General features: G+C 47.1%; 1 protein-coding gene across 2 annotated transcripts in view; it reads right to left on the bottom strand.

Moving 5' to 3' along the window:
- MEIS3 (Meis homeobox 3) overlaps window positions 1-21,223 on the bottom strand; it is a 49,519-nt gene that overhangs the window by 14,173 nt on the left and 14,123 nt on the right. For both annotated transcript variants that reach the window (XM_054999842.1, XM_054999841.1), the window contains exons 4-8: window positions 20,749-20,799; window positions 18,850-18,900; window positions 15,739-15,888; window positions 10,140-10,251; window positions 618-763 (exon numbers count right to left, since the gene is read on the bottom strand). In XM_054999842.1, coding sequence (XP_054855817.1) covers window positions 618-763; window positions 10,140-10,251; window positions 15,739-15,888; window positions 18,850-18,900; window positions 20,749-20,799 — 510 coding nt within the window. The remainder of the gene's footprint in view (window positions 1-617; window positions 764-10,139; window positions 10,252-15,738; window positions 15,889-18,849; window positions 18,901-20,748; window positions 20,800-21,223) is intronic.

Consider the following 21,223-nt stretch of genomic DNA (forward strand, 5'->3'; position numbering starts at 1 on the left):
AAATTAAAATAGTTCCATGATTCCTTGGCTTGGAGACTGAATGCTGAAGCAGGTTTCAGTTTGTAGTGCAGACATCTACGAAACAGGGTGTGCCATTTCAGCGCAGCTGATCCTCTGGCACAGGAACACATGGTATTGCCTTGCGCTGATTCAGACCATCGACGACTCAGGTTCAGTCTTGTCTATTGCGGCTGGCAGCAGCTCTTCAAGGTCTTCAGAAGAAGGCTTTCGCGTCACCTGCTGATCCGCATAACTGGAGATTCCGAGGATCAAACCTGGGGACTTCGGCATTGCCAGCAGATGTTCTGCCACTGAGCCACAGTCCCTCCCCATTCCTAGTGCGCATGCGTATAGAACAAGTGCTTCACCCTCCTTCTTTTTAAACACACGCTAAGAAGAGCAGCAGACACTGAAGCCAGGACACTTAGTTCTGCTTTCTGGCTGCTGAGCCGCCCTTCTCTTGTCACCAGAGAGCTCAGAACTCTGGTTGGCCCTCTGCCTGTCATGTGACTCTGACACCACGAGCTTACAGCTCCGCGGCTTTCAGATCTGGAAAGCCTGAAGGACACGAATCTAAAGTCCATATCCATTCCTCGTACAGGGATTTAGGTTCTTACCGACAAGTGTTGAAACAGCCACGCTCGCATAATATTTGTGGCCACTTTGGGGAAGATCCCTCGTTTCTTGTTCCGTTTTTTGTCTCTGTCTAAGTCGTCGTCGTCTCCTGTGCTGGGGGAGGCCACGCTGTTATCTAGACAGTCCCCTAGATGGAAAAAGAAGGAAAGGGGACAGAAAACTCTATTAGTAGAAGGCAGAGAGGCTACCTTCACGAACATAGATGGTTGGAGGTCATACCTAACGTAGTCACTAGAGGGAGACATGGCACCATGCTCTGAACAGATATAGCCCTCTAGAGGCAAGAGCAGGATGTTCAGGTTGTGGAACTGAGGGATTTGAAACCAACGAGGAAAGGAGGGTCGTCAGTAATTAGTAAAGATGGAGTTTGTCTCATCATTCTTGCTTGCTGGCCCCATAACTGGCTGAGAGCTGCACACCGAACGGCTACGTTGCTTTCCATACATGAACAGAGACTTTCATTAGAGCACAACATGGAAGTTCCAGTTTAGACAGTGTTTTGCTGTCTTCTGGGCATGGAGCAGGGGTCAGTGTGTGTGTGTAGGGGGGGGCGGAGTTGTGAATTTCCTGCACTGTGCAGGGGGTTGGATTAGATGACCTTGGACGTCCCGTCCAACCCTATGATTCTATGATTTAGCCCTCATGGCTAACAGCCATTGCAAAACTCATCTTCCATGAAATGTGTATAGCCATGGCCACCATCGTATCATGGGATGGGAATACACATGCAGCCAAGGAAGGAAAGAAGGAACTGAAACATGGAAGGAAGGAAGGAACTAAACATGAGGAATAGATAGATAGATAGATAGATAGATAGATAGATAGATAGATAGATAGATAGATAGATAGATAGATAGATAGATAGATAGATAGATAGATAGATAGATAGATAGATAGATAGATAGATAGATAGATAGATAGATAGATAGATAGATAGATAGATAGATAGATAGATAGATAGATAGATAGATAGATAGATAGATAGATAGATAGATAGAAGAGGTGGTAAAATTCTAAGGGGGTTGAGTGGACAGAATCCCTGCCTCCCCTGTTAAAAAAACCTCTACAAGTAACAAATAAACAAGCAAATAACCTTGCACATCAAGAGAAAAGGTTCTGGCCTGGCCAATTCCCTGTGTGTGTGTGTGAGAGAGAGAGAGGGGGGGGGAGCATTACAAAACATGACTGCTCCCTGTAGTCCATTCTATCACCCCATTCACACCCCACATATACTGTAAAGGTAGATCAGACTTTTCAGCCTAGTCTACATTACAGGGCTGTTGGGGAGATGGAGGGGGGAGGAAGGAGGGACATGAACCTCACCCTGAACTCATTGGAGAAAGAATACCTAAAATACTAGATTATAGAAACTCCCCTTGGGCCCTTCTTTATTTGCGATCCTCCCCTCCACCACAAAAGACAAGCATTCCCCCCTCCCAAAAAAACCCACCTGCTTTCATCTAGCCTTATCCGACCCTCTTTTCCTTCTGGGGCTCAAACAATTAAAAATAAACAAGGCCGCCTGCTTCCCGTGAATTCTCAAGGAAAGGGGAGGGGGAGCCAGGCAGCGTAGAACCCCCGCTAGCTCAGGCTCCCCCCCCCTCCATTTGCACATAGGCTTGGCCTCGCCTGGCAAACACGAAATCTTCTTTCCCCCCCTCTCACCCCAATCCTACCCCAGCAGAACAGCTGCTACGCTTTTCTATCCTCCGGCTAAAAGGCAGCTTAAAAGCCCTGCCCGGAGGGGAAAGTTAATTATGCATCAGAGAAAGCTCGGTTGTTGGGGGCTTCACCAGCCATCGCCCATGTCCCCAAATGATCACCGTCCCCACCCTGCTTTTCTCTCCCCCCCCCTAAAATGGAAAATTAAATCCACCTCCCTGTCTTTTTCTTCCTGAACTATGCCAGAGATGGGGCTGGAGGTGGGAATTCACATTTCCAAGCAAGGATGCAGGAGCCATTTACCGCCAAAGAACACCTTTACTAGGCCTTTCGTCACCCCACCCCAAAAATCTCACTATGTTTGGGGGGCAGGGCTTGTCCACAAAAGGTGAAAGGCTGAGGTTTGGACATCAGAAGCCAAATCACGGTAGGGAAAGATGCAAAATGTCAGCAGGCTCTCACCACAAGCAATTGGGGTATGTGTATGTGTGTGAGAGAGAGAGAGACAGAGAGAGACGAGCGCCTATGAATCATTTTCTTTTTCCTTCTCTCTTTCTCTCTCTTTTTCTTGTACTTCAGTCCCAATGTTTTGGGCTCTCTAGTCACAAACTCCTAAATGTACCATTCTACCGTGCCTGGTGCATCTTCCATGGTCTGTGATACAATACAGGAAAGCAGAGGTAGAAAACTTAATTCGTTCCCTTTATGCTGTGCAAAATCACAGGTAATGTGTACTCTTCACAAAACAAACAACCCAACTTCTGAACCAAGAAAAGCAAATCCCACCAAACCCTACCCTTATGATGCTTATTGGATTAATCTAACAAGCTGAAATAATCCACTTGGAAACTACTCATAAACCGGTAGAGTAAACCAGCCTAGTAAAATAAAAAATGCATTTCTTTTCAATTTTCTTCTTACATTCCTTGTGCCTATTAAATCACCAGCGCCAAAATCACTTCATCTCCCCCGCCCCAACTTCAAGCTGCAATCGCCAGCATTAAAATTTACCCTCTGAACTGAAAATTGGCCCCCAAACTTTTACCAAATGACTAAGTCTCATGTTGAAAGGTCGCAGCTCCATCATGAAAATGTATCTAGTTTATTTATGCTGCCCGCGTACTTTCTCCCCATTTCACAGATGGCAAAACTGAGGTTTTACAGAATGCTCTCTTGTCTGATAATATGTCAGTGAAATCTGATGCAGCTAAAGTGGGACTTCCTCCAGGGGCTCCCCCCAGAGCATGCAAGCTCTCTACCCAAAACAGGATACAAATTATTACTGCTCAGTGGCACAGCAGGATTACAGTCCAGCGGCCCCTTAGAGACCAACAAGATTTTCAAGGTGTACATTTTCAAGAGTCAGAGCTTCCTTCTTCAGCTATGATTGGCATATAAAGGCTCAGGGATTTCCACTCCTCCCTGTATCTGATGAAGGGAGCTTTGACTCTCAAAAGCTTCTCCCCTGAAAATCCTGTTGCACCCTAAGGTGCTACTGGACTCAAATCCTGCTGTTCTACTGGAGACCAACACATATACCCACCTAACGGCTCACGGCAATCTCCCCCTAACCATTGTGTTCATTTTGGGGCACCACATTTTCAGAAGGATATAGACAAGCTGGAACGCGTCCAGAGGAGGGTAACGAAAATTGTGAGGGGTCTGGAGACCAAGTCCTGTGAGGAAAGGTTGAAGGAGCTCAGTATGTTTAGCCTGGAGAGGAGATGACTGAGAGGAGATATGATAACCATCTTCAAGTATATGAAGGGCTGTCATACAGAGGATGGAGTGGAGTTGTTTTTCATTGCCCCAGAAGGTCAGGCCAGAACCAACGGGTTGAAATTAGATCAAAAGACTTTTTGGCTAAATATTAGAAAGAACTTCCTGACAGAGCAGTCCTTCAGTGGAACAGGCTTCCCCGGGAGGTGGTGGGCTCTCCTTTTTTGGAGGTTTTTCAGCAGAAGCTAGACGGCCATCTGACAGCAATGCTGATTCTGCGAACCTGGGCAGATCATGAGAAGAAGGGCAGGAAGGGTTACATCAGTGCTTAGTTCTTGTGGCTCCTTCTTACATGCCCAGGGTAAGGCCGATCGCCACTTTGGAGTCAGGTAGCAATTTTCCCCAGGTCAGTTTGGCCAGGGATCCTGATGGAGTTTTGCCATCTTCTGGGCATAGAGTAAAAGTCACTGTGTGGTAGTGGGGGGGGGGGGAGGTATTTGGGAATTTCCTGCATTTTGCAGGGAGTTGGACTAGATGACCCTAGAGGTACCTTCTAACCCTGTGATTCTATGATTACAGTGGCATTGATAGTGATAAACATAATGGAGTGGGAAAACTTTGAATGTGAGAAGCAGCTTGCGACTGAATCAAAACATTTGTCCAACAAAGTCAATACTGCCTACTCAACGGCTCTCCATGGACTTGGGCAGAGGCCCTTCACATCACTGTCTACTTGATCTTTTAAACAGGAAGTGCCAGAGCCCGAACCTGGGACCGTTAACATACTGCTGAGCCACGGCCCCACCCCTGGTTTCAGGGGGCAGGAGGAAACCCTTCAGCCCCTCCAAATCCCTCATCGTAGACCCCTCTCTTACTCTAGAGTTAGCGACTAGAAGTCCTTAGGCTTAATCCCTCCGGGCCTACTAGGCATCAACAGGACTTGAAGAAGTAGCCCTTCCAAGGGAAGCATTGAGGCACTGATCCGCCACTCTGTGTTCTGTTTCTCCAAGTGGCCTGCTAGGGGAAAGAGTTTTAAAATGTCTAGGGCACGGATCTCATATGCATAAGGCATGAAATTGACTGGGACAGTTGCCGAGCACCTTCTGGTCTAGTCAATTTCACTGCTTAGGGACAGGACATTTTATCTCCTAAAACAGTAGAGTTCCTTGAGCATATATAAGGGGAGATGCACCCCTTTTTCCTCTCCATCTATTGCTATAACCTTTAAAACAACCTTCAAAGAAGACTGGGGTTGACTTATGTAGGCGACATGGTATGTATGCACACTTACAAGGTGCCACAGAAATTGGTCCCAGAAGTGAAGCTCAGAGCAAATTGATGAGTTTCCCCTCTTCTGGTGGAAACACCTGAGAAATTTTAATGGGAGCCCAAAGAGTTTTGGTGAGTGTTTTGGGGGGAGGGCAGAGAGGTGTCTTGAATATTCTCAGCAAAACGTGCGCACATCTACAGCAGAAATGATAACTGTACTGGGAACTTCTTTTGGCTTTTTTCCAAGGTGCAACTTGAGGAGCTAAAAAACCCTATTAAGCTTCTTCGGGATTCGCACGGATACCTCTAACTTTCAGGGTCAAACACCCAGGCCCACCTTTTAAGGTCAAGCTAAAAAGTTCAAGGGGACTGCCTCCCCCACGAGAACTCTGCAATTTATATTTGAGGGGGCATTTGATAGCTCTCTTGCACCAATTACACACACCCAGTCACAAAGACTGGCTTATGCGACAGAACTAGGGAAGTTGTACGGAAAGGCATACCCATCAGCCTCCCCCCATCTCTTGCAAAATAGCTAGCTGCTGCCAACCCCTTTGCATCCAGGCACTGACCCCTTGACCCTCGGACCCTCTCCATTCAGCTTGTAATGAGAGCGAGAGAGCAAGAGAAACGGGTTCTAACTGGGGGTGGGGGGTGGGGAGATGTCAGCTGCTGTAACAGAAGGGTCAGGCTACTGATTTAAGAGAGGGGAATATTGTCTATGGGTTAGAGCAGTGGATTGAAATGAAAGAAGAGGAATGCAAGAAACCATTCAGGAGCTGGGCAAGATCCAGAGACCCACATCTAAGAATCATAATAATGTAATAACAATGTACTTATATACCACTTTTCTGGATAGATTCATGCCCTACTCAGAGCGGTGAACAAAGTCATTATTATTATCCCCACAATACAGCTGGGGAGCTGGAGCTGGGAGTGGCTGACCCAAGGCCACCTGCTGAGCTCATGGCAGGAGTGGGAGTCGAACCAGCAGAGTGCTGATTCACAATCCAACCACTTAACCACTGTGCTACAGCAGCTCTTCAGAGGAATGAGGTGTGTTAACCACTGCTGTACCAAGTCCCTGCCTCCTGCGGTTCTGATTTACCTACAGGATTTTCCGATCAATCTAACGGACAGCAGTGTGAATAGCGGGAACGAGGCAGAGGGGAAAATCTGGAGCAAGAGAGATGGTCATACATCAAATCTGAGATGGAAAGGCTACATCCTGAGGGAGCGCACAAATACATTCCTTCCCTGGCTTCTTGCACCTTCCTTCAATCCCTGTCTCCAGGACAGGCCATGACTGAGGCAGGTACTGCAGCACCAGCAGGGAAAACTGACAACGATTTGTGCCTCTAAATGCACAACAAATGCACAGATGCAATAGCCCAAAACTCCAAAACACCCGCCAAAGTCCCATGTTCCACCAGGCATATGGTGGTTGAGGCGGGCGAGCCGTCAAACCGGCATCCTGCCCTAGAGGGATGCACATCCCCCTGGGTTCTGCTCTTATGATGCCCGGTCATCCTGCCCCACGAGCTCCGTCAGTGTTGGAGAGTTGTTGCAATAACGGTGCGCTGACGTTTTAATGATATTTGTTGAGATGTTTTAATTTTTTATATGGTTGTAATCTGCTCAGAGCCTACTTGCGGGGTGAACGGACTAAAAATTTAATAAACAAACAAACAACAACAGTAATAATGATGGTGATAACAACAACAACAATAATAATATGTGGCCCCAGGCATGAGAAGCAAAGCCCAGAGGGTCAGGGCTGGGGAAAGGGGTGGAGAAGATCCTCCTCAAGCCATATTTGGAAAACCAGGCTATGTTCGCTTTCTCTCTTCCTGGACCACCCCTCCTTCCCTCTGCCTCTAAGCAGACCCCCCACCCCTCCTCTTCCTCCCCTGTACCCCAACTGGAAGCTGACTTCTCTGCTCTGCAAATGTCTGACAAGGCCGAGGAGTTTCCTCCACATGAGGCTGCGAAGTTGGAGCTCAGCAGCAGTGACCCCCGCGGTGACCCCCAGCTTTGGGAGCTGCCTGCTCCCCCCGCCCTGCTTCCCCATGCCTTTTCTCTTCCTTTCTTCAGCTGGATGCCCCCATTCTCAGGGTATTTACTCAACAGATGGCGAGTGCAGGAACGCAGAGAGGCCTCTGTGTGCATGCATGTATCTACACACACACACACACACTCTATAATTACCATAACCCCAGCTTTCTGCAGCGCACACACAGAGTTTCTGGGCAGCGGCACACCCCCTCTGCACGTGGGTGCCCATTCCTTCTGGCTTAAGACATACATAAGCCCAGGGAGCGTGGGACTACAGAAGAGGTCTGCAACACCCGCACTCCTGACACACTCACGGCGGCTACCGGAGAGGCTCCAGAAGATGTCATGCCATAGCCAAGCTGCCGTGTTCTGTAGGGTGGTGCGCAGGCTTGCACTGGGAAGCAGGGGTGCTCCCCCATGCTTCTCACCTCCCCAGTCGATGCCACGTTGCAAAGCCCACCTACCCTCGGGGTTCCTCTGCCTTCCCTCTCATGTTCCAAGAGCCACAACAGAAACACCCACAAGTGCCCTTATTTGTTCCCGACCGGGCCTTATTTATTCCCAGCTCTCCCTTCTTGATTTTTTTAAATTCTGAGAGCCATGACACATAACCCTTTAGTGCCCAACACCTGGATTTCCAGGGGTTTAGTTTGACCATGAAAAGAGCACACACACACACACACACACACACCAAGGAAGCAGGTCAGGATGGAGTGTGTGATACTGGGAATGCTTTTAGCCCTGAACTGGGGTGGTGAAGAAGCAGGCACAGTATGGATTCTATACTGGCGGAACTATAAACAAGGTCATTGGGGTGTATTTTGATCAAAGGAACAGCACACACAGAAATACTTCCCCCCCCCCCAGCACATCACCAATCCAGATCTGAGCCCCCCTCCCACCAGCTACTTTTTAGATTCAAAAGACGTGCAAAGAGACCTCTTCAGTTGTATGGTACTTGGGTCTGGGGGGCTGGCTTTTTATTCTTGCATTGATAATGGTATTTCTTTACTTATTTACTTCATTTATGCCCCACCTTTCTTCCCATTGGGGAGATTGTTCTCTTCTCTTTCCGTTTTTATCCACACAATGACCCTGCAAGGTAGGTTGGGCTGAAAGCGTGTGATTAGCTCAAGGTCACCCAATGAGCTACCATGGCGGAGTGGGGATTCGAACCTCGGTCTCCCAGGACCTAGCCCAACACTCTAAGCACTACACCATACTGGCACTTGTGCAAAGAAGCAAACGTATAATCGTGAATTTTTATCAGATCGATTCACTGATAATGCTGAGAGTCAGGGGTCATTTTGTAGAAAAAGAGCTGGAGGAACTCATTAGCATAACTCATTAGCACAACTCATTAGCATATGCCACGCCCCTTGACATCACCAGAAGTGTGTCATTAGCATAACTGATTTGCAGATGCCACACCCCCTGACATCACCTATCCTGGCTGTTTTGGACCCAATCCTGGCCATTCAGGGCCAAAATTGGGCCCAAAATGGCAAAAAAGGAGCTGAAAATGGCCGAAAAGGGGCCCAAAATGGTCAGGATCAGGCCGCTGCTGAGCGGGAGAGTGAGCCACCACCCATCAGAGGCCCTATTTGGGCCGTTTCGGCCCCAATCCAGGCCGAAACGGGCCCAAAATGGCCAAGAGTCAGATGGGCAGGGCCAGCTGTCACGTGACCTCTTTGGGGACCTGCCAGAATTGCGTTCCTGCGTGTTCCCCCTTGATATGAGCCCTGCTTAGAGTACAAAGTGCTTCAAAAGATTTCATTTGTCTTCAACAAAAGTTGGCCCAAGATCAAACACTAGACGGCAGATCTCAACTGCAACTCTTCCTTGGCAATACAGGGAGAGTAACTACAGGCCTACTTTACAGGGTTGTTGTATGGAAGCCTGTGCTAATATGTGCAATTCCTCCTGCCCTGCACGCACACACACAGTTGCATGACATCTGATCTAGCATCAGTTAATATCTCATTTTCAGCTAGTTGTCAATCTGAAGGTGCTGAATCTTGCCTGTTAGGTTCGGCTCCTTTCCTTGGAGTGAGGTTAAAAACAAAGGAGAAACACAATTTACTTCTTTGAACACAGCACCCAAAACGATGTACAACCAATTAATCTTATCAGTCACTCTTAATCTTATAACTCTAGACACCTGAATTCATTCTGCTCATATTCTTGAACTCTACAGATCAATTAAAACCATCATTCCACAAAGCTTATCTGAAAACGGAGAGAACATTATAACACAATGACGACTAAAGAGATATGTAACAATATTAACAATATCATTGTGCTTTAATATGATTGATCTTAATGTTGCATCTGTTATTGTAAAATTGATAAATAAAATGTTTTTTAAAAAGACAGAGGAGAAGAGAACGCAGCCAAACTCCCCTCCTCTGCTCCGTTTAGGAGAGGCAGCTTCTATTCTGAACAAGGACGACATAATGCAAGAACTGCCCTTGCTCCGAAATGGCTTCATTTGCCCACCATACAGCCAAAGCCTGACAGGCAACGACCAAGTTCTGGGAAACAAATGGCACCAAAACAGCAGAGGACTAAACTGTTTCTTTTTAAACCCAAGCAACTTGTTTAATAACAACAACAAACAACAACAACATTCGATTGATATACCGCCCTTCAGGATGACTTAACACCCACTCAGAGCAGTTTACGAAGTATGTTATTATTTTTGCAAAGCAGGGGGACATTTTTTGAGGACCTGTCATATTCTCTCCCCTCTACAGCTTCTCCTCCTCCCGAGTTGATCCTGCCCCATCTATACTGACCTTGTTCACTGGAATTATCACCACTTTGCGATGCTATCCCACCACTGGAAGGCCCCGGCGTTCCCGAGTGCGTGGATCCTGTCTCATCGTGGTCTCGGATCCAGGAGTTGTTCTATGTGCAAAGAGACCGAGATGGAGTGATTAGCGGAGGCAGAGAACTGGGCTATCGCCGGCCCCACGACCAAATCCAACACACAAACCCCTACAGCAAGCAGGAATATCTTCCACAAAGAAAAGGCATCATTTCTTGTAGCAGGGACTTTGGAAAATTTTAGACCCAGGCAAAATGCCTTTCCCAGGACTTTGCTATCATTAAGCATTATATAGTCCCGCTGAGTCTTCAAAGCACGTCATGTGCTTCATTTCAACAACCCTAAAAACTTATGCAAGGTACGATCCAGGGCTTTTTTTCAGCGGGAACACAGTGGAACGGAGTTCCGGCACCTCTTGAAAATACTCTGGAATAGTGCATGAAAATAATATTATTTCGAAGAATCCCGTGTGTTTCTTCCTCATTTCCCTCTTGAGAGTTCCACCACCTCTTTTCCCAGAAATTGTGATATTACAGATGGTGTGTGTCTTAGGGCTGAATCACATATCACTAAGTTCACATGGCAGGTATGGGGACGATGAATGGAGGCAGCCATGCGCCAGACTCAATTGCACAGTGTACGGGGCCCAATTCTGATAGCAGAACTCAGAAAGGGGAGGCTTCGACCTTTGCCCTACCTTGGTTTCCCAACCTGAAATGGCAACGTATCAGTTTCCCCAGCAGAGTAAATCACGCGCTCCTCCCAGGCTGCTTCAGGTCAGGAAAAGATTGCCGGAGGGGGAGATGATGCCAGCCCCGTGCACCACAGTCTCAGTCTGAATTGGGCCCCCAAGCACAGAACACTGAGCAAATGTTTGATCCAAAGTCCTTGTGGCAGCCGCAGGTCCGCCACGCGGATTTTGGAACGTGTGAATTGGTCCTTAGTTGCTTGGTAGAGGCAGAGGCAGCGTTTGAAAACAGAAGTAAATCTGCCTCCCAAAGAGGTGTGCTTATAGCATTATCAACATCCACCTGATCCTAGACTACAGATATCAGTTGCCTTGGAGAAAACAGCAGCTTCAGAGAGTGGACTCTATGGTATACCATAGAGTCTAGGAGAAGAAGAGATCCTTCCCTAGGACCCCCCCCCCCCAAAATCTCCAGGAATGTCCCAGGCCAGAGTTGGTGGTTTACAGCTACCCTTCTACCATCCCCTTGTTCACCAGGAACAGAATTTAAAACACGCAGAAATTCAAGAAGTGAACTTCCACGCAATGGGTGACGCGGGAGGTCTTCCCCTGTTGAATTTCTGCCTGTGCCCAGCTGTCCTGCCAGGGAAATAGGTGCCGACCGCAACCACCCCCAGCTTGCCTGCTATTCCTCTTTGCAAATCCTTTAAGGAGGAGGCCGGGATTTAGCAAGGATTTCCACAATACCTCCAGTGGGGCTGTAATTATTTTGAAAAACCCCTTTGCCCAATTGAGCAGAGTTCAAAGAGGGACAGGGGGGCCTCTCAGCGTTGCCCCCGGGAGGAACCAGCAGCTACTGAAGGGGCTCAGATTGCAGCCCCCCCTCACTTGCCAGTAGGAGTAAGACAAAGCCCCCTTCCCCACCTCTGCCCTACACATGCCCTGCCTAATTAACCTGGCAGCTCTGATCACAGGCGCACCACAAGCAAAAAGCCTGAAGGTTCAGGGGGTTAAGGAGCCGCGGATTTCTAAAGAGAAATCAACACTTGTAGCCCACAATGAGTGGGAAGGGGAGGGGTCAGGGGGTCGCTGCCTGAGCTCTAGGAAGCCCTGGTAGCAACACTAGCGCTTAATTAAGAGCAGGCCCCGCAAAGCTCCTTTATTAGAGCCGCTTAGAGTCAAGGGCAGGGACGAAACTGGGCCGGCAATCCCTCCCTTTCCAAATGTTAAAATCCAGGGATTCGGAACGGAAGACTACATATGTCTCCCCTTTGGAGGATGTTGCTACCATAGGACGGTCATAAGTTTAGATGGGCTTGTTTTGAAAACAAGTTAGGTGTATTTATAAAGGCCTATCCGTGGCACCCGACAGCAATGGAACCTCCAGCTACAGGAGTAGTCTACCTGATTGCAGAACCGCGTGGGCAAAATACATGAGAAAGTTTGCAAGGCCTTGCTGGAATAAATTAATTGACCCTAGCTGGAATAGATTGGTCTGGCCCAGTACAGGCAATTCTTTTGTTTCACACAGAAAGGGCTGACATTTATTAACAATAACAACATTCAGTTTATATACCACTCTTCAGGGTGACTTAACACCCACTCAGAGAGGTTTATAAAGCGTATTATTATCATCCCCACAACAATCACCCTGTGAGGTGGGTGGGGCTGAGAGAGCTCTGAGAGAGCTGTGACAGACTCAAGGTCACCCAGCTGGCTTCAAGTGGAGAGGTGGGGAATCAAACTTGACTCTTCAGAGTAGAGTCCTTCCGCTCTTAACCACCACACCGAATATTTATTTATTTATTTCTTTTGCATCATTTATGGTCCGCCGTTGTCACTGAGACTCAAGGCAGATTACACAGTGCGAGTCAGTACAGTCAATATCAAAGACATTTCAACAAAACAGGGAAGGGGGGACACTTTGGAGGGTCCCAGCTTGATTTCTAAACTCATAATCACAAGACAATCTATTGATTTCAGGAAAAAAACAACATGTTTTATTTCACGGTTCATGAGAGGGAACCCAGAGGATCGTGCGGGAAAGGGTGAGGGCATGTGTCAGGCTTGCGCCAAGCCTAGAGAAATCGTGCTCAGGACTTGGAAAGAATCCCGAGATTCCCACTTGATAGAAAGTCCTTAAATGTGAGTCCTGGATGCTGGCGCGATTGACAACCCCGCCCAGCCCCATCTCTTCTCCCCTACCCCCAAACTCCTCTCTGCTCAGCAGCTCACAGCCCGATAGCCCCAGGGCACATTAAAAATGCAGCATTGCAGCTATAGGCAAATGAGTGCGTCGGCTGCATTTGCAGCGCATGAGAAAGCCAAGAAACTTCAGAGGGGGAGGAGAGAAACCAGGGGTAGTGCAAGAAGAGACGGCCATGCCGCCTTCATTACTAGCAAACTGTCAGGGGTGATTATTTTCCAACCCCCCCCCCCCAAATCTTTTCTTTCAACTCAGGGATGTTGCAAAGATGGAAGTTGGCGGGGGTGGGGGAGCGGTTTAACAGTGGGAAGTGCAGCTGGTTGTGATAGGCTGATGGGGGTTGGGTGGGCAGCAAAGATTGTGTTGTATTATTATTTTATTAATCCATCACTTTCCTGCTAACACAAGCCTGGAAACGGTCGATTGTTATTAAGAGGCGGAATTTCATTTCCTGCGGGATGCACGTGTAGTACGTCCTTCTGGTCCAGAAGGTTTTTTGAAACTTCCAAAAACCTACAAAACCTGTTTGGCCAGAGGCAAAATGGGGATAAGTGGACAGACTGGGAGCAGTCTCTTTGAACTCTCTGAAAAGATGGTGGTCTCTTCCCAGCCCCAAAGCAACACAGAACCCCATTTAAATGGGATAACGGGGGTTGGTTGCCCTGTTTGCTATCAACGATGAGGGTTTCACCCTCCCCGGGATCACAGTTCACCAATACAAGCAACAAACGTGCAAATCTAGTAGTCACAAATATAATAAAGTGCAACAGTGAATAAATAGTATAATAAATAATTACAATAATTACAATAAGAACATAAGAACATAAGAACATAAGCAAAGCCATGTTGGATCAGGCCAGTGGCCCATCCAGTCCAACATTCTGTCACACACAGTGGCTAGAAATCCAGTGCCATCTAAAGGACTGTCAGTGAGGCCAGGACACCAGAAGCCCTCCCACTGCCTTCCTTCCAGCACCAAGACAACAGAGCACCACCTCCCCACAAAGAGAATACCATCTATCTCCTGTGGCTAATAGCCACTGATGGACCTCTGCTCCATATATTTGTCCAGTCCCCTCTTGAAGCTGGCAATGCTTGTAGCTGCCACCACCTCCTGTGGCAACGAATTCCATGTGTTTATCACCCTTTGTGTAAAGTAGTATTTTCTTCTATCTGTTCTAACCCGACTGCTCAATAATTTCATAGAGTGCCCACGAGTTCTTGTATTGTGAGAAATTAATAAAGAAATTAATAAAGAATGTTGAACAAGATTCCTAACCATGCAGCCAAAAGTCCGTCAGTGCAAACAAGTTCCTTAACCGTTTCTGCCTTCTTCTTTCCAGGCTCAGAAAAATGGATCAGCCGCAGGGTCCCACCAGGTATAGGTAGGTATGAGTTCTTGTTAGTGGTGATGTACTAATCCAATGCTTTTTAACAAGAACTCATATCTGCATATATTCAGCCATTAGCTAGATAGGATAGAGCAGATACCGTGGAAGCCACAACCAGGCTCGATGGGAAGTGCCCCCCCCCACCGCAAGAAGTATGAAGAAACAAAAAAACACTACATTTGAGAAGGAACAAAATATCCTTGACTTTCATGTCCCAAAGTTTTTTTAAAATCCCATATTCACAGCAACAAAGATCATGTCCTGATCGCAAAGGAGTACCAAACAGTTATTGCGAATCCTGGCAAAGGGGCAGGAAGTGTGTAGCATTTTAAAGACTATTGCACAGAATGAGGAAGAATGTGCAATAGCAAGCTGCTCAGTTTGCCCTTTCAGGAACACACAAGTAGCGACAGCACAGCAAAAGAAGCAATAGCAAGCCGGTCAAAAATATATATTTTTTTCTCTATAAGAGGCAAAGGGGAAAAACATTTGCAGAAGTACCTTGCGTGGGCCTTTGAAAGAACAATATAGAAGAGCAGTTAAGTTCCAAGCAAAATGGTACATTACTCATTCGAAGGACCATACCAGAACCCAAAGTGCCTATCTGCTATCACCAGGGCTTTTTTCAGCCAGAACGCAGTGGAACGGAGTTCCAGCACCTCTTGAAAATGGTCACATGGCCGGTGGCCCCGCCCCCTGATCTCCAGACAGAGGGGAGTTTAGATCACCCTCCGTGCCACTCAGCAAAGCTAAGGCAATCTAAACTCCCCTCTGTCTGGAGATCAGGGGGGAAGGCCACCAGCCACGTGACCATTTTCACAAAGGGCGATTTAACCTTTAAAAAACTCCCCCCTTGTTCCAGCTAACCCAAAGTGACGTCATTGTGCGGTCCTGAATTCCACCACTGAGTTCCACCACCTCTTTTCCCAGAAAAAAAGCCCTGGTCCCATCACAGGCAAGCATCCTGAACATGCAGTGTTGCTTTTTGGCAAGGCAGAGTCCTACCCCATTCCACATCTCAGCCGAAACATTTTCTGAAACACCGCTGTCTCTCTTTCGGAGTCGATACACCATAAGAGCACATAGTCCCCATTAGTGTGTTCCAACACAAACATGGGAACCAAATAACCAAAAATCTGGGTTCGCAAAGTTCCAAGGTTGGGTTGGCAAAAGACATTTTCAACATTCAGAGTTTGGCCAATCACACAACAGACAACCGATTCCATCGACCGACATTCGTGCTAATTTGCAGGGCTGGGAGACGTTGCAGGCCGTGGCCTACCTGATCAGAGAGGCTTGCGCAAGAGCCGCCGAAATCTTCGAGGTCTGATTTGGAGCCTCCGTCTCTGTCGTCTATCACCAGGTCGATCGGCATCTTCCCCTTGAGGCAAGTGATGTAGCGGTGGCAGAAATTGTCACAGAGGTCGTGTACCTGTTATGGTACGGTGGGGGGGCATTAAAAAGAGTGCACTCTGTATTATTTTAGCCCACCCAAACTTGCATTCATGGCCTGCTTTGGACTCCATGCAACAGGCGTAATATAACACATGTTATATTATAAAACCAGTTGCCCCTTGGGTGGCTGAGCAAAGCCATCCTGCATGGCCTTTTCATCTCTGCACAACCCTTCCCCTAAATCAACACAGAGCCCACCCTCTCTCTGGGTTGTCCAAACTTAATACCTCTCCCCTTCTTACCCAGGAGGCTAAAAGACTAAACCCAGCTTCGAGGGCCTGTTTCTCCCCAGCAGGCGCCCACTGCATGAATCAAAGGGTTAATTATGACATTAACAAGGGATTTATCAGGTTACAAACACAGGGTTTTATTGTGTGGGTAACTAGCTCATTCCATGGCCAAAGAGGAGGCAGCCCCCCCTTTCCTTCCCAGGCAGCAGCAGCCAATAGGATTTGCAAATGAAGGCCCAAGAAACCAGCAGTTTTTTGGGGGGGGGTGTCTTGAGCCCCAAGAAGGCTCTGCCTCCAGCCACCCCTGCCCCAAGCATGAACAAGGGGATAAGTGGAAAAAATAGGTGCAGCAGTGTAGCATCTTCAGGCAGTGCAGCAAAGCTGCCAACCTTCCTTGTGCCTAGTTTTAGGTGGGTAGCTGCGTTGGTCAGCAGTAGAACAGCAGGATTTGAGTCCAGTGGCACCTCAGAGACCAGCAAGATTCTCAGAATATGAGCTTTCAAGGGTCCGAGCTTCCTTCTTCCTAGATTTTAAGCCCAATGTCTTTCGTTTGAGTGAGTTCACCTTGGTTCCCCCAGAGCCACAGGAGCCATTGAGACTAAGGTTGCCAACCTCAAGGTGGGACCTGGAGATCTCCTGGAATCCCAGGTGACACAGAGCAGTTCCCTTTGGAGAAAATGGCTGCTTTGGAGCATGGAGGCTATGGGATTATCCCCTCCCCATGCTCTACCCCCAAACCTCCAGGAATTTCCCAACCTGGCGCTGGCAACTGTAGTCGAGGTGAGTCTTGAACTCAGCGGAGAGAAGCTAAAGGAAACGGTCCAGGCCAATTCAACAAGCAGCTTGACAAAATGTTTTGCTGAGATCTAGCCAGCCAGTCCAGCTGCCTTAGCAAACCTGGCCGGGCCAGAGCTGCTAGACTCAAGTGTTTCTATCAACCAGGCCGCTTTCTAAATCTGAGCCTCTCAATAGCTCATTGGGAGGGAAGGCAGCATGGTATAGCCCGATCTCAGAAGCTAAGCAGGGTCGGTACTTGGATAGGAGATAGCTGAGAAAGACTCTGCAGAGGAAGGCAATGGCAAACCCCTCCTCTTCTCACTTGCCTGGAAAGCCTCTTGTTGGAGTTGCCATAAGTTGGTTGCAATTTGACTGCGCATCTGCGTGTATGCAAAAGCTCATGAGCTGTTCTTGATAGCGAGGGCGCATAATGGGGGGGACATGCACGCACGCACATTTACTTTTCTCAGTCTAGACTACCTCCCAGGGTTGTTGTAATGGCAAAACAAGGGGAGAGGGAATCAGAATATCAGTGGATTTTAACTGATAACTTTTAATGACTTGTTTTCAGTGTTTTTATTTTGTAAACCGCCTCAGGAAGGTTCCTGGAGAGGCGGAGTAAACATTTTCCTGATAAAGGAAAATAAAAGAAAATTGCTCGGAGCAAGAATAGGACAAAAATGTCTCTGCTGTGAGATACACAGATGGAGCCGCAGAGCCAACGGCAGCATCATAAATATAAATTTGGCTTTTTACCCTGTTCTTGGCGGCCATCTCAGGGCACTGAGACAGGTGTTTGCTGGGAGGGGGTGTGTGATTGTCCCGGGAGACCCTCCTGGCACTCTGCAGTCTGGATCCTTGCACAGACAGTAATGCAGGGCCTGGTACGGAATACGGAACATACCAGCACATGAGGCCCAGAATCTATTTTTAAAGCTTCTTCCCCCCCCCACTCCCACCACCTCCCATTCTCATCAGAGGAGATGGTTGAAAATTGGAGCCAGCTGTTGCTGCAGCGAGTGAGAAAGGGAAATTATTTGCAAACTTTTATGTTACTTGAGGATAGCTTTAAAAAAAAAGACTCTATAGTTTGCGACTGTCAGTTTTCTCTCTGGATGGGGTTCTGGTATGCCTTTAAAAACCAAAAAAGTGTGTCCCTGCAGGCGTTACACACAGCGCTGTGTGAGCATTGCAGTTACCCAGGAAAAAATCCCCCACAAGTTGCAGGGTGTCACAAAGCCAAGCTACAAGTGACGCCTGACACAGGTTGGACACTTGTCAGCTTCCCTCAAGTTTTGATGGGAAATGTAGGCATCCTGATCTTGCAGCTGTAATGGAGAGCCAAGCTGTAAAACCAGGACGCCTACATTTCCCATCAAAACTTGAGGGAAGCTGACTAGTGTCCAAACTGCGTCAGGCGTCACTTCTAGCTTGGCTCACAGTCAGCTCCCTCAGAAGCTCAATTTTTATTTATTCCGTGTCAAGGTTTCTAGTCCTCATGCTCTGAAGCGTATGGGCAACACCTGCTGAAATCTTAAGGCCAAACAGATGCTGTGTAAGAGTTTCAAGCATGGGCTTTAATGCCCCACCCCACCCTGATCAACAAAACGCAGACTAAATCCTAAAGCTATTTCTAACAGCACATAAATTATGTAAAGCCCAGAGAAGATATGCAAATGAGCTCAATTTGTATAACACACAAAAGTCGGAAAACTCCAGTGTTGGGGGGCATAGAATTTGGCTGACAGATTTTTTAATTTTTATTCATTCTTACGGCCCAGCGCAGTTGTAACCATTTTGGCAATAAACCACACTGCTTTTCCATTCCAGGTGCATCGGGTTAAGCAGAAATCATCTCTTCCAGTTTGCAAAATCTCTACTCCTTACAAGAAGAAAAAAAGTGTCTGTAACTGGTGGAAGAGGCAACTTACTTTTTCTAATTCCAGAAGGTGGAACCTGAGTACTTGGATAGCTTGGATCATCTGTCAATATAAAGAAAAATCAGATTGTTTCCAAACCTTAACAAATTGAGAATCACATTCCATGTACACTTACTTGGAAGTAAACCTCACTGCATATTGATGAACTTACTTCTGAGTAAACAGGCAAGTGGTTCAGCTAATGAAACAGACAGGGCGGTTTGCTTATCAGATCTCAGTTCAATCCCATGTAATGCTGTTTCGGGAATAACCTTTTGTCAGAGTGCCGTGTATTTTTCTAGAACTACCAATCTTTCACGCCACATGAATCAGTATTCATGCCACACTTGGATGTCAGACATGCATGCAAACGTATCTTTGTATCTGAAAACCTGGTGGGGCTCAATTGAACGCACATACATGGGTGATTTAAAACACATGGTCATAGACCCAGGAGTTAGCCACGTTAGTCTATAGTTGCAAAATAGTAAAGAGACCAGTAAGACTAACCCAACTTTATTGTAGCATAAGCTTTGGAGAGCCACAGCTCTCTTTGTCGGATGCATCTGTCGAAGAGAGCTGTGTTTCTCAAAAGCTTATGCAACAATAAAGTTGGTTAGTCTAAAAGGTGCTACTGGACTCTTTGCTATTTTAAAACACATGGGCATGCATACATCTCACAGCCCTCACAATTTATGGAGATGCCCTGGAAAAGAGGCTTTTAAAGCTTAAAACAAAAGGGCTGATTTAAACATGACACTGACACGGGATTTTGCCCTCACCCAGGTTCTTACAGAAACTGGGCCATGACTGTGCAAAGCAGCAATGTGGTGAGACCTTCCACCTTAGATTCCACATCTCACTAGGAACCAAATATTCTTGTACTCTTAAACAGAGTACAAGACCTGTTTGGGCTGGGGGGGGGGGTGGATCTTGAATGCTTCATAGAATACATCACACCCAAAAGAGACTGCTTGCTCAAATCAAGTTTGAAGCTATTTCTCAGCTAGCAGTGAAAACACAACAGGAAATCCATCCTCATAAAGCAGAGAATGACGTTTTGCATCAGAGGGACTCCTTTTCCAATATTTCCTGGCACCCCCAGAGATTGCTGCGCGTACTCAGGGCAGCACCCGTAGTTTGCAGTAACATCCAAACTACGGTTTGTGCTTCATCTTCAGCCCAAAGGACTGTAACCAGCTTCAAATCACAGCTTGCCATCCTAGTTGGGAAAGGAAGTATAAACCACGTAGCTGGGCCTCATGGCAAAACTAGGATTTTCTCTCAATCAGAATGGCTTGACAACAAACATAGAAGGGGAAGGGGAAGAGGAAGGCCACATGCACAGGGCTTGCCTATGTGGTGTCAGACTTGGGCCTGGCATTATGCCTGAAGCATCTTATGGACTAGAAACTTGCAGTTTGGGAATGGGTCACACGTAAAAACAGATTACGTTTAAACATCTGGAAGAGTTAACCTATTTTAACAACCCATCTCGAATCACAGGATGGGGTTATGGGTGCTCCACATGTTTACTTATGAGAAGTAAACATGGTACAGATGGGGGGGGGGCTTGTAGAAGGCTGCCTGATTTATGGCGGAAGTGAGATTTTGAATGAGGGACTTCCCCCAATCACAGCTGCTGTTGTTCCGTTGCTAAGCAACTGTCTCCCTGAATCACCTCGGTAGGAAAGCATCCAAGCTAGCCAATCGGTGGGTGATGTGGCAGTACTGGGTCGTGATTGGCAGGCATCAACCTTTCATAAGCTTTCTTCACCCCTTGGCTGCCGGCTGCGGGCATAAAGTTACACGAAACAGACAAGGACGTCTGTTGACGAAGGAAAACATTTCTAATCGTATTAGCAGTTTGGGAGTTATTTAAAAACAGAGACAAATAAGAAGCATCCTTACCAAATTATCCAGCTCTGGATTGGAAGAAAATAGAGGTTTTTCTGTCCTAACCTAAAAATAGACAATTTTGGGGAGGGGAAAGGGACACAAGCAAGACAGAAGGAGCATTAAGCAGGAGAAAAACGAGGTTTAGAGGGAAGTATAAGATGCGCATCACTGAAAAATCTGTTTCTCTCATTTCCCAGAAACTGTAAAGAAACGCAAAAAATGTGATTTTCTTCCCTAGAGATTCCACCCAGCTGGCAAGAGTTTGTATATTTCACTTTAGAAAGTTTGCAACCTCCCCGTCTCTCCCCCTCCCCTCCTCTCCCTGCTCTTTTTAAATTCCTCAACTTTTCTCTTGCCTTTTCAAACACAAGGTCACTTCTCTTCCGTATGTCTCCTTTAAGAATCCCCTGTGGTAAACAGTTTTGGAGCTCTAAATAGATCCAGGGTTTCAGCCTAACTCTCTCCACTCCAGAGTCAAGGATAGGCC

The sequence above is a fragment of the Eublepharis macularius genome, chromosome 15 (genome assembly GCF_028583425.1).
Source record: "Eublepharis macularius isolate TG4126 chromosome 15, MPM_Emac_v1.0, whole genome shotgun sequence".
Taxonomy (NCBI): Eukaryota; Metazoa; Chordata; class Lepidosauria; order Squamata; family Eublepharidae; genus Eublepharis; species Eublepharis macularius.